Source organism: Onychomys torridus, chromosome 8 (assembly GCF_903995425.1).
Source record: "Onychomys torridus chromosome 8, mOncTor1.1, whole genome shotgun sequence".
Taxonomy (NCBI): domain Eukaryota; kingdom Metazoa; phylum Chordata; class Mammalia; order Rodentia; family Cricetidae; genus Onychomys; species Onychomys torridus.
The window spans coordinates 65,003,479-65,021,719 of NC_050450.1; the positions used below are offsets into that span (position 1 = coordinate 65,003,479).

Below are 18,241 nucleotides of genomic sequence, written 5' to 3' on the forward strand. Positions count from 1 at the left end.
AGCCAAGGCGAAGAATCCTAGTGGTCGCAGCTCAGCCACACAACCTGTCCTCAGGACACTTGCTTTTCTCCTGGCTTTTGTGCTAAGGAAAATGTCCTGATGGCAGACATCTTCAGTGAGCTTCCAGTCATCTCTGGCTACGAGACCAGGGTGCCCTGGGCCAAGCTCAGGGCCTTTTGTGAGGAAAGAGTTGAGCAAGCAGCAACAGCATCCTTCAGAGGACTCACCTTCAGAAGGGTACCTCCACCTTCTCTCTTGGATGGCCTTGGTGCTGGCCAGGGCCACGAGTGAGGGGCGAGAGGGTGGAGGGAAGCTGCACTGTCATGGCCTGAGCATTTCCTTTGACTTCACTGCAGTCCAGCAGCATTCACAAGGAACGTAACTTACAGATGGGGCCTCTCAACAGCACTTGGATAATGGCATGCCTTTGAAATCATAAGGCTATGAAACTCTGATTACTTTTAAGCAAAACCAGTGATTTTTATTTCCCTTATTTCTTAATCAGGCAGCTAGAGTTAAAAGATCTGTAAAACTAGTGTTAAAATTTGACATCAAAAGTCCTCAAGAGCTGGGGACATAGCTGGGTGGTCGGAAACTCAGCTAGCATGCACAAAACCCTGGGTTCCACCCCAGAGCAGGGAAAAACAAGCCCTCAAGACTCAAATCCTTTTAGGACTCATTTAGTGACTGAGCAAAGGCCCAGTTTGTGCTTCCTCGCTATGGAATGGAAAGGCTACCCGCACGAAGGTGCTGGTTGTTATCTGTCTACATGGGAGTGTGCACACACATGGCACACATGGTTGTAAGTAAGGTTAAGTCCCCAAGGAAGAGGCAGGTGGCACTTTAGAAGCCATGCTGGTCAGGAGGGAATGGCTGCCGTGCTGAGAAAGGAGAAACAGTGTGGTCAGATACAAAGGACTGTGGAGTGTGGACTATGTGGAGGGTGGGGCTCCTCTCTGCAGTGAGGCCATGCTCTGGTCAGTCTTTGCCGTTAGAGAATTGGCACACTAAAACCCCATCAGTACACTTTACAAGGCTGAACTTTACCTCCATGGACTGCATACCTTATACTGTTAGTGGATTTCTGTGGTCCTGGGACTCAAAGCCAGGGCCTCTTGCACGCTCAGTGAGTGAGTACTCTACAGTTAAGCTGTAGGCAGCCCTGGCAGTGTTACCTTAAAAAAAGACAGAAAACATGAATAAGAACATTTGGTTCAAGACCAGGAAATGAGCTATTTCCATTTTCTGGAGAATCAAGTTCAAATAGTCGTTTAAAGGAGATGAGGACATATGTTTCTGACTAAAATACACATCTTTAGACTTCTGTCATATCCCCTGACATGTTACAATATTCTCCTTCATTAAAAAAAATTGTGTGTAGGTAAAGCTACCTTCATGTATGTCTGTACCACATGTATGCTGGGAATTGAACCCGGGTCCTCTGGAAGAGCAGCCAGTGCTCTTGATCACTGAGCATCTCCCCAGCCCTTCTTTCATTCTTGAGCTCACACACCACCCAACTGTTCATTCAAAAGTTTGGCACATCTTGAGAAGTCCTACAGGACAGTGATGTCACAATCCCAGAGGGGCTCAAGATTATCTTGCCAGTACAGATAACCACAGGCATGACTACTTAGATATTTAATTTATTAAATTATATAACAAAGTTTCTTCTATACAGTCAGAAAATGCACATTTAGATGAGAACAAAAATTAAGTACAAATACAATAATATTGGTTCCAAGAAGCAATTTTAAAAGCAAAAAATTAGAAAGTGCATTTGGAAAAGAACAGATTAAAAAAAATCAGTATTGGCATTTTTCATGAGGAAATCATCTTCCATCAGAATAAAGTGTGATCAGAACTGATTCTGCTCCCATCTCTAAGAGCTACTAGGGTGTGACACAAATATTTTGGTATTACAATTTTAGATCAGATGCCAAAAAAAAAAAAAAAAAAAAGATCCTTTAAGACATGGCTCAGCCTCCCCAGCTTCTCACCCAGACACCATACTTAGACTCTGCTTCTTGTTCCGGATTCCCCGAGAGGGGTGTGGGGGCACACACAGGAATGAACAAGCCGAGTTTGGGGAAATTCTACATCTTTTCAGAGACTACTGTGAAGGAGAACAGAGAACACTCAATCACTTGAGTAGGTTTGACTGCTCTGTCACATTTACTACAAGTGACTGGGCACAGCATTTACCCCAAACTTACTATTACAAGTTTGAAAACTCAGTGAAGTTCCATAAATCTTGTCTAGTTAATGACAGATGATAGTCAGAAAGGTCAGGCCCATTCTTAAAATCCTTAAAATTTCCTTAAGTTCCAATCATCAGCAACGAGACAGGTAATAAGGATGGGGGTGAAGATCAAGGTCCCTCAACTCCATGGCCCCAGGCCACAGCATCAAGGGACCAGTGAGCACTTCTACCCACAGATCCACATCAACATGGAGGTACTCAGGTAAGTATCTTGTTCTAGGTACCTGGTATCCTCAAGGTAGTTCTTTCCTTCCCTGTCTGCATTCTTAACTTCCAAGATTCCCACATTTGATCTGAGTACCAGAAGAAAAGGAAAAGACATTCTCAACAAAAGGAAATTTGGTATCAAGGAGAAGGGAAAAATAAAAGGTGACTAATGCAGGCGGCAGAGAACCCTTCAGCATCACTGGAGTCCAGGGACGGCCAGGGCAGGCAATCTGCCACAGTTGTGGATATCAGGAACAACGTAGTGAACATCTTTACTAAGTCACTGGCACACAGCAAGACAAAATTGTAGGAACTTCCTGTTGGGCCTGGGCATGGTGGGTAGTCTGCATCAGATAGCAGTCCAAGGTTCTCAGGAGGCTGAGGCTGGAGTTACTCTCAAGACACACACACACTTGGAATTTTCTCCTGTTTGTTTCCATTTTTCCTATCCTTTAGTGAAGTGGGAAGTTTTGAATGGTTACTAAAAATATTTTTTAAAAGGTATTCTGTAAAAATGATGGTTATGGGAATAAATCTTTCCTAAGCAGCAGCATTTCACGGGGATCACAAATCAAAAAGGCCTCTGACAGCAGGTTCTGACCAGAACTTCTTAACTGCCAGCTCCTAAGCCTGAAAACTGGGTATGTAAGCCCCAAGGGGAGAAAGGAAGACAACCTGAAGGGTTAAAGGTCACAAACTGAAGTTCTTATAGGCTACCACAGGGTCCTGTAAAGGGCTCCACCCTCCCTCTGGAGCACCACACTGGGAGGTCAGTCAGACCCCAGCTACAGACCCCAGCCTCTACAGCGAGTGTTCTCAGCATCCTTGGAAGAACTGGTTTACCTTCAAAAGGAAAACAGGCAACATAATTCTATTTGCTCATCTAAGCACAACCTCCTGGAGCGGCCCACCTGGCATCAGCTGTGTGCTGTGCTGTGGCCCACCCGGCACCAGGCCCTGCCCTGGCTTACTCTCCCTCATCAGCTTTAGTGGATGAACTAAGTAATCAAACCAGTAGAAGACTGGCAATATATTTAAATAAATAACTTTATTTAGGATACTTCAGGTTTTATATATGCCCACTACATAACAGCCAAACTCCCATAAAGTCTAGCTGAGACACAACCACTAATCAAGGCCCTTTGAAAAAAATCAAAGATAATAAAGTATCAGGGAAGAGAAGTTCTGTTCTCCCAAGGAGAATTTAACAAACAAATTGCCCTGATTCTTTAAAGTCCACAGTGGGAAATTTAATTTCCTTTTAAGGGCATACCCAGTCAACAAGCTGATTAACCCATACTTAGAAAAATAAACCCCATAATTAAGAAAAATATATCAAATGCCTTTCATACCCAGAATGTCCTAACGCTTCACCACTAGAATGACAAACCTCTCCTCTCAGTCAGTCCCAGACTGGATGTCAATCTACCCATGAGCAGTATGTATATCTAGTCCGCACACCATGAGGTGGTAAAGAGCTACACCCTAACACCCTCCTCTCATTGCCGGGGTACCAGAGGCTATTCCAGTGGGGACTAGCAGCCTTCTCTCTCAGTGAGCATAGATGTTGGGGGTCTTTAAAATATCTGCTAGTTCAGTAAGACAAGTTATCGATTTCAGGTGCTGAAAACTGGCTAACCTCAAAAGGCCTTTACAACTCTGTCACTGTCCATAGCAATAAACAGGTGCAGATAGGAGTCACAGGCACCTTCAACAATGAGACCGTGGCCTGGGGGTGTAGAGGATCCTAACAGATGAGGAATGAATAGGTCCTCACAGGGCAGAGTTCCTATGAACCAGGCTGCAGGGCACTGTCCAATGGAATGACATGGAGAGCCACCCTCAATGTCTTCTCACATGTGGCTCATGAGTAGACTTCACTGAGAGCCACAGTCCCTCCCTCAGTTCCTAGTACTAATCTTCACATGATGAGGGACCACTAGGGGCAGTGACAGACACTGGCTGTCTGTCAGAGTGGAAATGCAATTTTATCGTGTAGAAGCAAATATTAACCCAGTGGAAGTAATAATAAACAATGACCAGCTCTTCGGTGCAAGGCCTGCATTCTTGATGTATTTGCGGCCGTATAGCTGACCCAGCGCTCACAGTGAACCAGAAAAGACACGCCCTTCCTATAGTGCTCTCCAGTTCAGACAACCTCAACCATGATGAAGCTGGACTATCAGCATCTCACAGAACTGGTGCAAAATGGAATTTTTCTTGACTGCCAAGAGTTAGGGACACAGAATAGAATCTAGATCACAGAGTATCAGCCAAGGACAGCTGATTTCTCATCACAAGTGTTAAATAAAAGGACAAGGATTATTTTTGTTCACATCCAATCTCGTGGCTGAAAGCAAAGCCTTCTTTGGATGTGGAGAGCCTGGCGCTGTGAGGAGTCCAGCTATGAGGCCTGCTGGTCATCAGGCTCCACCAGTCACTGAAGCCCAGTTCTCGGCTTCTGCTTGCTTACCTCCTACGGAGACACAAGCAACTGAAAACCTTTTGTTGTTGTTGTTTTTAAAATTAAAAACAGAGTAATGTGTATTAGAAAAGCTAGCACAGAAAAACTGTGGCTTCAGTTCAGTCCGACCAGGTCCAAGTCAAGGGTGGCATTAGAATTCATCTGGCTGGCAGGCTTGTGGCCAGGACAGTCTTTCCCTTCCTCGTTTCCCCACGCCAGGGCACGGCATGAAGGCAGTGGGCAGAGTCCTGGGGCTGTCCTTTCAGTGGAGCGCGTACAGCAGCAACAGAATGGTACAGATGCCAATGACCCCTCCAAGGATGAGCGAGTCGCGGCGCTTCCTAAGGTTGATCCTTTGTATCAGGCTGTTCACGGCAGGAAAACGGTCTTTGGGAAACCTTGTTAAGGTCATACTTGAGAAGTCTCTTTAATGAAAAGTCACAGGAATCCCAAACAGCAAATGTCGAGAAAGCATGGGAAAGAGAAGAGCAACCTGCATTCCCAAAGTGGGGCGAACTCAATCCACCCAGGCTGCAGAGTGCACCAGCAAGACGAGTGGGAAGAATAGAACCAGCGGAGAAACAAGACAGTACAGAGTCCACCAGGGCTCCTGGGCTGCCTCTGCAGCTCCCTTTTCTGTCCTGTGCCCTCCCCTCAGAGATGGGAGTGAATGAAGAAAACCCGACCCTCTCTGCCCCAGGAAAGAACCCTTCTTGGACTCAGGCAATTGGGCACTAGTGAATTATTCAAAATTTTAGGCTTACGGTGCAGCACTCTGTAATGGGAAAATGGGCTAAAGGCTCTAGCTGCTCTATTTGGGGAACATTTTTAAAAAAGAGAGAGAGAAATTAGGAAAATTTTAGTATCAGGCTTTGATAACCATCCCAAGCATAATTTCGTTAGTACTTCAGGTCATTATCATACTCCCTGCATGTGTAGACCAAAGTGGCTACACTGCTCCATTTTTCTGGCAACACACCCTCTTTGTTGGCAGAGACATTACACCAAGTTCAGAAAGAACAATGACCATGCCTCTTCTTGAGAAATGTATTTCTCCCATGACTATTACAGGGACACATTTCTACATACTGTATGATCATGACTCAAATTTTAGTCTTCAACATCTAGAGTACATGCTCCTGGCATTAGTATATTTCTGAATGGGAAACAAAGTGATAACTAATAGAGAAAACGTTTAAAAATCAGGAACAGGACACACATATCAAAGTCACAAAACCTTTTACAAAGTAAAACCTTTTCACAGAGAAAAAGCCTTCACTTTTTTTGTGTTCAATGCAGGAATAAAGGAATTATCAGGGGCTGGAGAGATAGTCAGAGGTTAAGAGTGCCTGCTGCTTGGCCAGAAGACTTAAGTTGTTTCCACAACCCACAACAGGCAGTTTACAACCACCTGTAACTCCAGCTAAACCTTCTTTTGGCCTCTGTGTGAGCATACACATACACAGAGATTAAAAAAATAAAATAACATAAAATTTTAGTATCAGAAAACCTTGACTGTAGTGGATACAAGTTTTAGTTTAATCTCCAGGAACCATTCCTCTTCTTTCCTTCCTTCCGTCCGTCCTTCCTTCCTTCCTCTCTCTCTCTCTCTCTCTCTCTCTTTTTGTTTCAGCTTTTCAAGACAAGGTTTCTTTGTGCAACAGTCCTGCCTTTCCTAGAACTCACTCTGTAGCCCAGGCTGTCCTCGAACTCAAGAGATCCACCTGCCTCTGCCTCCCGAGTGCTGGAATAAAAGGCGTGAGCCACCGCCCGGCTCCTCTTGTTTCTAATAATGCAGTTCAGGGTAAGGCGGAACCTAAGCTCTGAGGGCATAAGCATCTGTACTCGTGTGGTAAAACATCCTCCCCTCGGCCAGTAGCTTTGCTAGGAATGGGCACTGGGATAGGCTAGGGGATTTGGTGACAGCCGTTAGAAAGTTTGTTCTTTTCCTATGGCCTTCAAGCTGTGTTGTAACCATCTGCCATCATAAGCGGAGAGGCAGACTAACATAGAAAAAAGGAGATCTGTGATGGGAAAGGGCGGAGACACCAGGAAACGACAGCCTCCTGCTGATAAGGTTAGGCTGGTACTGTCAAACCCGTCCTCAGGTTTTGTTGTTTCGTTTTGTTTTGTACCACTTAGCCATTTTCTGAGGCCCTGAGCCTCACACACTCTTGGAATGATGAGTGCTTCATCTGTAGCAGGGAATATGCTGGGCTTGGACACTGCTCCTTTAGTAGGACTTGGAGCTTAGAGGGCACGTCCATTCAGAGAGAAGGCACAAAACACAGTGGTAACAGATGGAATGGACGACTCAGTTTCAACTAGTATGTAAAATAACCCAACTATCCAGCTGCCACTTCAATTTATTTTATTTTATTTTTTGAGAGACGGTCTCACTGTGTAGTCCTGGCTGGCCTGGAGCTTGCTTTGTAGACCAGGCTGGCCTTGAACTCAGAGATCTGCTTGCCTCTTCCTCCCAAATACTGGAATTAAAAAAGAATTGTGCTACCACACCTAGTTTCTATTTTATTTTCAGTGGTTACACAAAATACAAATACTTTTACATTCATTAAGTTGGTTCTGCTCTTGCTAGTGACTAAGCTTATAGTTTATAATAAATGTATGTCAGCTTCTTCTGGGCTGAGGCAGGAGCATCATCTGAGTACCTGAGTCTAGGAGATCTTACTAGCCTCTGTGTTGTTTAACAGTTTCCTGTGAGACTGAAACATTCCATCCAGGGTGACTGAAAGCTTCCATGGAAGATCCTTAAGTCAGGAGGTAAACAACTCAAAAATACCTTCAGGAAGTCCCTGAAACTGACCAGATTCACTAGGCTCCTCCCTGGGAGAGTAAGCAGAGCTAACATACTAAGAAAACTCTTAAAACCAGATCAGCTACCTTCAACAGGTTTAGACCAAAGTCTAAAGGAAAGGACACTCTCCAACCTATTGAGCTGCCTGCAGCCTGTGCAGTGTGCTCCAGGTTCCCAGCTTTTGTGAGCTGTTACCCGTGCTGGGGCGGGCCTTGGAAAGACAGCTGTCTATGAGTCACTTCTGCTTCTGTAGTAACCCTGCATCCATATTCCTGTAAGTAACAATAAAACTCATTGGTTTTCCAAGCTGGACTTTGGAGGTATCTGTACTTTGGTCTGTGGTGGGTATTGTGTTCACTGAAATGTTGTGTGTTCCCCGAAATAAACATATCTTGGGTCAGAGAACAGACAGCCACTAGAACAAAGCCAAAAATGGTGGCTAGAAAATGGGAAGAGTAAGCCATAACAGAAGTTGGGCGGTGGTGGTGCACGCCTTTAATCCCAGCACTTGGGAGGCAGAGCTTGCCGGATCTCTGAGTTCAAGGCCACTTTAGAAACAGCTAAGCATGGTGACCCACGCCTATAACCCCAGAAATCCAACCTTTAATCCCAGGGAGTGGGGGCAGAAAGATAAAGGTATATAAGGCGTGAGGACCAGGAACTAAAGGAAAAAGCATGTAGTTAGTTAAGCATTTGGTTGGTTAAGCGTTCAGGCTTTGGAGCAACCCAGTTCAGCTGAGATTCACATGGAGGAGGGCTCAGAAGCTTCCAGCCTAAGGAAACTGGATCACTTGAGGAACTAGCAAGGTGAGATAGCTGTGGCTTGTTCTGTGTCTCTGATCTTCCAGCAATCACCCCAATAACTGGCCTCAGGTTTGATTTCATTAATAAGACTCTTTAAGATTCCTGCTACATTGGTCTATTGCAGTCGCCATATATGGGGTGAGTAAATGAGTGTGTTGCATCACCCCAGAAATGACATGCATTGACCTTTGACATGAGTTCTGGAGATGCAAGCGCACACTGGGCGACAGAGCAACATCACCCAAGGGGAGGGGGAAGAATGGTATGATTTGATTTTGTGGAAATGCATGAAAAGTGCCCTGGGAGCTGGGGAGAGGACTCTGGACAAAAGTGCTCGCTGTACAAGCTTGAGGAACTGAGTCTGAATCCCCAGCACTCACATAAAATGTCAATGCATAGTGCAAACATCTGTAATCCTGGTGCTCCTGTGGAGAGATGGGGAGGTAGAGACAGGAGAATCCCTAGAAGCTTAAGGGCCAGTTAGCCTGAGGCATATAGCTTCATACAAGAAACCATGACTCAAACTAGGTGAAACATGAGGACAGGCATCTGAGGTCCTCAGATGCCACATGTGTGTTGCAGAAACATGCAATGGATGCATGCATATACACACACAGAAAGAAAAATCATGGGAATTTAAAATACAAATCTTCGATTTTATATATATATATATATATATATATATATAAATAAATAAATAAAACCGGTGGCCAGGCCACTTTTCTGAACCTAGTTCTTTATCTGCAAAGTAAATAATTTCCTGTTTTTTCCCTTTTATGGAAATGACAAAATGAGATACGAATAGTACTGTAGAAGCTGTATAGCACTATATGAACTTTGAATGACTTGGCATTGTGGTTTTCATACTAGACTAATAAGAAAATTGAGGGCTGGAGAGATAGCTCAGTGGTTAAGAGCACCGACTGCTCTCCCAGAGGTCCTGAGTTCAATTCCCAGCAACCATATGGTGGCTCACAACCACTTGTAATGAGATCTGGTGCCCTCTTCTGTCCTATAGGGACACATGCAGGCAGAATTCTGTATACATAATAAATAAATAAATCTTTAAAAAAGAAAAGAAAATTGACAAAGGATTAGAAAACGCCAAGGAAGGAAAGGTATATCCTTTTTTGAAGGCGCGCGCACGGGGTGGGGGGGTAGATTATCAGGATGAAAGTACCCTTAAATTACTGTGGACCAGATGATACTCAACTTTTGAGTGCCCCCCACCCCCCGCAATCCTGTTTTGAGTTGGGGACCTAAACATTTAAAAACTAACAAACAGAGACTCTACTCTGAACTTGGGCGTGTGCAATTGCCATGTTCTGCCAGCAGTTCTGTGCCCCACACACAGTGTCCCCTCCCTTCCAGGTACCTGTGACTGACTCCAAAGTGGGAAGTTAGAGACACAGTGTTGGGGAGGTTAAGAATAACACAGGCAGGAAGTACTAACTTGTATCCAGAGCTTTTAAGGCAAGGAAAATTTGTGACTAACTTTACAAATCTTTAGCCCCTAGAAATGGTGCTAAACCTAAGTTTACCACACATTAGGAAGTCCTCACATGATATAATTGCTTAGGGGCTCTACAGCTACTAACAGTGCTGGTGACCTGCACCCCTACCTCATAAAACAGAAGAAAAAAAAGAGAAAGAAAGCAAAAAACCTCACCCCACCACCAACAGATTTCAGAAAGGATACTGGCCAAAGTGTTCATTTTGCTGTGAATTGACTTGAGCATTCCTCTCTGGGACGTCATGTTTTCTTTTGTTGCCATAGCAATGCTTCAAGACAGGGGGAGAAGAGACAACTGAGTTGGCACTGGAGAATCACTTTCTCAATTCATCACATCTAAAAGTACAGTGAGCAACCAATCCTGGAATGGCCAGGCAGGAAATGGGTGCAGACCACCCAGCTACCCCCTTGTCTTAAAGACTTAACATTACCACTGTTACCCAATGCAGTCTTCGTCATGAGTCATCTTGTGTTTTCTTCAAGTAATTAATGAAATGAGACACTAAGACACAACACACACATTACAAGCTGCTTCTAATGGCTTGAAAAGGACCAACTACTAAAATATGCTTCATCAGGAAAAGCTGCTAAGAATCACAACCATAAAAACAGCCCAACTAAGTCTGCACATTCAACCAGCTCTCCACATAGAAACAAACGAGGTTTCAAGATTCTAGGCAGGCAGTAGGTAGATTTGGGGTTTCACTAAACGTAACTGGGAAAGGGGAAATGTTGATTTTTCATAGACTGTAGCCTCTTCACGTGACCACTCTGACATCCTGTGGAGAGTCAGAGACAATACTCTTTTTGCTATCCTCACTTCTATGATCATGTCTTTTCAAGTCTTCCTGTCCCAGATATTAGACTCCTAGAGGGCATGGTCAGTATCCATTGTGACGAGTGACATAGGAGAGTCTTTAGATATGAACATTAAGAAAATTGAAGGGGGGAACTTTTTGGTAGGTATGATCAAGAATCATTGTACATATTTGAATAGTCAAGGAATAAAAGACACTCTAAAATTTATCTTAGAGTCACAGAAGTTGGGGGGAAATGGTAGCTAGAGACACTTTCCTGGTTTACCTTTGACCCATTTTCCTCCATGAGTGACACCAGAACAAATGTACTCATGCTGGGGGCAGGACCGTCTGAAGCCGTTCCCTTGTGTAAGGAAGACAGCCGGCTAGAGGACTCTATGCACCTTGCGAGCGAGAGACCCCAAGAAACACAGGGAGCCTGGCAGCAGGAGCCTGCGGACCCTGGGTCCTGATGTTACAGTAATGGGCTCAATCCCCTTGGCACCTGTACTTGCAGAGAGACTTAGGGGCTACTAGGAGATGCTCAGCTCCCGAAGGGGACAACCCACGGGGCCATCCATTGCTGGTAAGCTGCTGGTCTTCGTGGGCAAAGACTCACAGAACCAACTACCAGGTGTTCTAATGAAGGGGTGCTAGAGAGAAGACAAATTAATCAACACTTTAATTTCACGATGGAGAAGACAAAGAACGTGTAAGGGGATACACTTTAGAAGCGTGGGGGGAAAGGCAACAAAAATAACAGAAACACCCCACAACGCCTATGACCTCACAGAACAGAATCGCTACGGCATAGGATGAGCTCAGAGTGGCACAGGCTCTTTGGAAAAACCAAGGAGTAGTCGTCAGGAGATGGTCACTGAAGCTGGGAAAGGAAGTGAGAGCTACTGACAGGCAAACAGGCGATACGTAAAAGGAAGCAGAAGAGTGGCTATCCTTTGTAGCGCTGCCAGGAAGGCCCAGAAAGCCAGCTGTGGGGCTCTGGCCAAGGAAGGCTCTGAGCAAGCTCTGTCTCTACAGCACAAGAACTCTGCACTGCTGGTCTTGTTCCCTAGAGAGGCAGTGGTGAAGGCCAGGCAGGTGATGAAGCTCCTCGAATCCAGGCCATCAGTTGGGAGCTGAGGCCTCCGCTCCCTGAATGCTGGGATTACAGGCATGTGTCATTTGGCTCAGAGGACCGATCCTCTGAAAATATCGGGAATAAAGGAAGGCAGCAAAAGAAATGGACACTGACCAAATTCCGCCTGAGAAGACGACAAGGGCCGTGAACAAAGCACTCCCACTTTAAAACAGCACTATGGTCTTACAGAAGTACCAATTCAAACACAGGCTGAGTAGTGAGGGCCATCTGAAACATAGGAGCCTCTGTTTCTTAAAGGGGGACTACCATTATCTCATGTGCACTCTGACTCACAAGTGGATAGACATTAAAAAATAATTTCCACAAAGCACTTTGTATTCCTTGGAGAGTAGATATTACATTAAGTTATTACCTTGTTGAATATGCATGATTTCCAGTACCACATAAAGTCTATCTAGACATACTTTCCCATCTTATCCCATCATCTGGAGTTGAGCTGAGTAAAATGTAGGCTATAATTTCAAGCGTCAAATACTTAGAGATAAAACATAAGCTTCATATAATATATAATACTTTAAAAATAATAAATCATTTATATGTTTACTGGAACTTCAGATTTCTTACCAGTATTATGAACTAAAAGCATAATTACCTATCTAAAAAAATTAATTTACCTTGTGTGTATATATGTATCTGTATGCATGCATGCGTGCATGTGCATATTTCTGTGTGTGTCACAAGTGCATGCCGAGGTCAGAGGATGACTGTCAGGAGTTGGTTCTTTTCTTCTACCAAGGAGGTCATGAGACTTGGTGGCAGACACCTATATCCTTTGAGCATCTCACTGTCTCTGAGCTGTGGTTCAGCAGAGATACTGCAGCTCTAGAGTTACAAGAGATTCCAATTTGGGGAGCTGAGTACTTATTAGTCATGTGACCACTGCGAAGTCCTTAATTTCTTTTCATTTTGGAGACAGTATCTACTGATCAATGTCTGTCTCATGAAGCAGTTTCTAAGAAAATTAAATGTCCCTTACACAGGGAGACCACAGTAGAAGTGCATTACCATCTAGTGAAATTCTCATCTCCTAAGGAGCAGGACTGACCTTCCCCACTGGGAATGGGTTGACTTGATCTGTTCACTGATCTGTACAAACAAACAGAAATGAAGTCAAACAAAAACTATTCTTACCTTATGGTTTCTTCTATCAGACGGTCAGAGCTGAAAAAAGGAAAGAAAATTCACAGTTTGGAATTATTAAACATATACTTAAAAACATTTCTTATTTTTTCTATGTTTATAAACTTTACAGCCTTTTCTGTACGTAGAATAATTAAGATTTTTTTAAAGTGCATTGTGAGAAAATCCTGAACTCTGAAATGAATTCAGCCACATGTGAAGTAATTTACATTTTGCTTAACTTAATTTAAACCTTCTGGGTTTTTGTTTGTTTTGTTGTTGTTGTTGTTGTTTTTTTGGTGACATTCCTTATTATTAGAGTCTAGCTAGTTTTAATGACAGTATCAAGAAATGAAAGTTCTTCAGTCTACATAACTCCAAGTTGTCACACAAACACAGTTCTGGTGCCTCTATGTAGTAGTATTCAAATCTCAAAGTTCCTTCCTTTCTGGGGAAATGGTTTGTTCCGTTTGAAAACAAACAAACACAACTAAACCAAATCTCAGCTCCTGAAACTTGAGAATCCAAGAACGTGAACAAAGAACAACCCTTCCCCAACAGCTCATACCAAGTAAGAAACAGCCACTCCAGGAGGAACATACAGAGATAAGCTTGGGACTTAGTGATAGGCCTTTACCAAGCTAAACATCAGAAAGTGCGGAAACAGATTTCTAGAATTCAACCTTTATCTGGCAGCTATAAAGCATGGAGTAACACAGAAATAAATATTTGCATTTCCCCAGCCACTTTCTTCCAAAAGAATTACTTTGTTCACTCTGTGAAACAAAACACTGAGGTTTCAATTTAACAGTGATATAAAGTTCAATAAAGATGAGTTCCATAAGAATGCTATAAATACCTTGCATAAGTCCTACAATTAAAAATTTAAAAAGTAACAAAGATAGTGACTAAAAGCCAGATGTCCTGGAACTCACTCCAAAGACCAGGCTGGCCTCAAACTCAAGAGATCCACCTGCCCCTGCCTCCTGAGTGCTGGGATTACAGGCATACACCACCACGCCTGGCATACATCAAAGTATTTTGATCAAACATTTTAGTAGGTAAAATAAAGAATTTAAGCTAGGCGGCAGAGGCACACACCTTTAATCCCAGCCCTTGGGAGGCAGAGACAGGCAGATCTCTGTGAGTTTGAGGCCAGCCTGGTCTACAGAGTGAGATCCAGGACAGGCACCAAAGCTACACAGAGAAACCCTTTTAACTATAACAGAAATGAAATGCTTCAGAGTTTCCTGTTATATGAATGTTTTAACAGGACCGGAGGGCTGGGAATGTAGCTCAGTTGGTAGGGTGTATAAACTAGGTACAGTGGCGCATGCCCATAACTCCAACACTTAGAAAGTAAAGACAGGAGGGTCGGAAGCTGAAGGTTATCCTCAGCTACAGAAAGAGCAAGGCCAACTTGGCATATAAAAGACTTTGTCTCCAACAAACAAACAAATGAACAATCAATCAAACAAATGAATAGGACTGGAACTTTTAAAACCAGATGAATCACAACATTCTATAAAGTAGCACTTTGTATTGGTTTTGAATACTCTTATATATGGAGTAAGAGCTAACCAGAAATACATTTTTTTCTTCAGCTCGACCTACATTATGGTCAAGGTTCAAGCGTGTGGCTATCTGAGCCCATCTCATGGACTTTTCATACTATAAAGTTAAAGGAAATAACCTAAGGGAAAGCAGCTTGTAAATGGCCTAACCTCTAAGTCCGCTTGCTCTAGATCAGGCACTCGGATGTCTCTGAGCTGCTCTTTAGTCTAGGGTCTCCTTTCATAATTCTAAAGACTTAAAAACGTATGTGTACAGATACACACTGGAGTACTACTCAGCAGAGAAAAGCAATGACAGCATGAAACTTGCAGGCAAATGGATGGAACTAGAAAAAAAATCATCCTGAGTGAGGTAACCCAAACCCGGAAGGACAAACATGGTATGTTCTCACTCATAAGTGGATTCTAGATATAAAGCAAAGAACAATCAGACTGCAACCCACAGAACCAGGGAGGCTACATAGCAGGAGGGACCCTAGGATGACTTATACTAAGTTTTGGTTTTACTCAATTACTGGGCAAGCCTCATTGAAACAATTCACTATTAGGATAAGGATATAAGAATTTATACTGTATCAAGCTGTTAATAGAAAAATAAAGTAATTTAAAAAACCGTATGTGTAAGTGTGTGTGTGTTTGTGTGTACAGGTGCCTGTGGAGCCCACCAACAGCAGGCCACCAGATCTCTGGAGCTGGGAACTAAATGCAGGCCTCTGGAAGAGCAGCAAGAGCTCCAAGTCAGCAGCCTCCCTCCAACCCTTGTAGTTCTCACCATAAACAACTTCCACATCTCAGTCTAACTCACAAGCTGTGCCCTTAGGAAGCGTCCCTCATGTGCCAGTGTACACAGGCACAACCATTCTTTACACTACAATAGTATGTCCTCACATCAGTTCATTCGAGAATATAGTATGTGGTGTACTTCAGATATTATGCTACAGAGAAAGAAAAGGGAAGGCTTTGAAAATACACCATCTCAGAGGATATCACACTTATTTGTTTACTACTTCTCTAGGCAGTGTGAGTTCCCAGGGGTAAAGACCGAGTCTGATGCATCTTTGATTCCCCAGAGTCTAGAACAGTACCTGGCACACAGGAGATACTCATTAAATGCTTAATAAATGAATGGATAAAATGAGTAACAGACACTTCTTGCATTAATAAAATATCAATCAAGATTAGCACTGAAATAATCCTTACAATCCTATAAGTTTTCCACAGAAGGACACACACACACACACACACACACACACACACACACACACACACTTTTATAATCATAATTTTATAATTCCTCATTAGACATAGTTCCTCCATTTGAAGTCTTTTGTTTAAGAAAGGGGTATACCAACTGAAAACAGATTTGATCTCACTACTGAACTAACAAGTTCAAATTAAAGAAAAATGATCTGTGTGTAATAGGTCCTAACTATGATCCAGCTGTGGGGCAAACCTAGTTCTGGGAACATGGAGGCAGGAGGATCAGAAGTTCAAGGTCATTCTTGGCTAACCAGGTCATTCTGCTTTGCCATTTATTTCAATATTGTAAGTAACTGGACCACTTGAGACAAATCTGTAACAGAGAACCTTGAAATACCCCATGAACAGAATGAAAGACACATAATGGAACAAATGCCACCAGCTTAGATCAGCTGAAATTCCAATTCTCTACCATGCAAATGAGCCCTGGTGGAGCCGAGGGGTTCCTTAGGATTTCTTCAATGTGCTTCCCAGGTTTTCACTTCAGAACTCTGCTGTCTGAGGACTACTTAACTACCACCATGTCCTTCTTGTCACCTGGTTGTGGTCATAGCAGTGAGAAACTTTTTTTTTTTTTTTTAAATCAAATAATACTTTGTAAACATTTTCTCTCTGCCTATGGTGTTCTCTTTGGAGTAACATTTCACACATGCATGCACAAAACCAAAGACTACATATGCATGTACATAAATTGTTTCCTTGTAGTTACATGTGAGTAACAACAAGCAGCAACTAGGAACTTAGCACCAAGGCTGATGTGTAAATCTGCTGTCCAGATGGGTGAGTGTGATGGTTACCAGCCAGGCAGGCTTCCCTGCCAGCAACCCCACAGCATATAACATTCAGTAACTCAAGAAAGCCAAGGTCAAATCCTTACATGCCAGGATTCTGTATTATTTCACTCACTGATTATCTGACCATTATATAACTTGAATTCTATGATACTTATTAAACTACCTACAGTGCAACCATGTAGAAAACTTTTTAGAGACTTATTTTAAATTATGCTAATTATGTGTGCATATGCATGTACTGAATGTAGGTGCCTGTAAAGGCCAGATGCATTGGTTCTCTTGTACTCAGTGTTACTAGTGGTTGTGAACTGCCTAATGTGGGTGATTGGGAAATGAAGCTCGGGTCCTCCAAGAGCAGCATGCACTCTAAACTGCTAAGCCATCCCTCCAGCCCCATAAACACACAAACACACACACCCACACACCCAGGGTATAAAAGGGTTGTTGGTGTAGTCCCTTTCTCTTTCAGTATTTACTGATCTTGTCACTTTGGCTGAGATCCTAGCCTTCAATGGCTAAGCCATCTGTCAGACCTACTATTTACTTCTGTTGACCTTACACATGTACTATGTTCTCATGTGCAGGATGGGCTGACAAAACTTCGGCATGCATTATCTCTGCAACCCTGGGCAGTCTTTGCCCACTTTGAGGAACAGCACAGAAACAACAAATCTGAGGACCTGGGCTCAAATCTCTGTGAGTTCCAGACCAGCCAGTACTACACAGTGAGACCCTGTTTCAAAACAGAAAGAAAAAAAAATGTCTAGTGGTGATTAGCAGAGTGCTTGCCAAGCATGCATGAAGCTCTGAGTTCAAACCCCACTACTACATAAGCTGGGCATGGAAGCACACACCTGTAATTTCAGCACTTAGTATAGGCAGGAGGATCACAAATTTAAGATATTTGACTACATAGTGGGTTCAAGGCTAGTCTAAGAGATACAAGACCTTGCCTCAAAAAAAAAAAAAAAAAAAAATCGAGCCTATACTATACAAATGACATGGCTGGTAAAATTTAAAATTAAAAATACTAAAACCCTAAACATAATTGAATAATGTCATATGAAAAATAATCAACAGTTAAAAAGCAATAAAATAATTCTTTCCTCATTCATAGACATGGTTAGACCTAAGGTAACACAAATAGATATGCGTACATTCTCAGTGTCTGCTAAGCAGTCCACAGAATGAAAACAAACAAATTATCAACACATACACATTGTATGACGTGCTTTGTACAATGGTTCTGTATCTGAAAGGTTACCAGGAATAACTTCTGTGAAATTTCAGAATGCTGTTAACTTTATCAAGTGACTTAACTTCAATGACATTCATCTTCATGTAACACAAGCTCACATTCCACTTTAAAGGTGAAAAAACGAGAGAAGCCAAGTAATGCACTTTATAGTAACTGACCTTTCAGTTTCTATAAAATCAGGTCACGACGGTTCCTTGTTACAACATAAAAATTT

The 18,241-nt window shown here is 42.9% G+C and overlaps 1 protein-coding gene across 2 annotated transcripts in view; it reads right to left on the reverse strand.

The window, feature by feature from the left end:
• Positions 1–1,628: 1,628 nt before the first annotated feature.
• Positions 1,629–18,241, reverse strand: part of Gosr1 (golgi SNAP receptor complex member 1) — a 38,513-nt gene continuing 21,900 nt past the window's right edge. For both annotated transcript variants that reach the window (XM_036196523.1, XM_036196522.1), the window contains exons 7-9: positions 13,154–13,183; positions 10,253–10,335; positions 1,629–5,321 (exon numbers count right to left, since the gene is read on the reverse strand). In XM_036196523.1, coding sequence (XP_036052416.1) covers positions 5,197–5,321; positions 10,253–10,335; positions 13,154–13,183 — 238 coding nt within the window. In that variant the 3' untranslated portion in view covers positions 1,629–5,196. The remainder of the gene's footprint in view (positions 5,322–10,252; positions 10,336–13,153; positions 13,184–18,241) is intronic.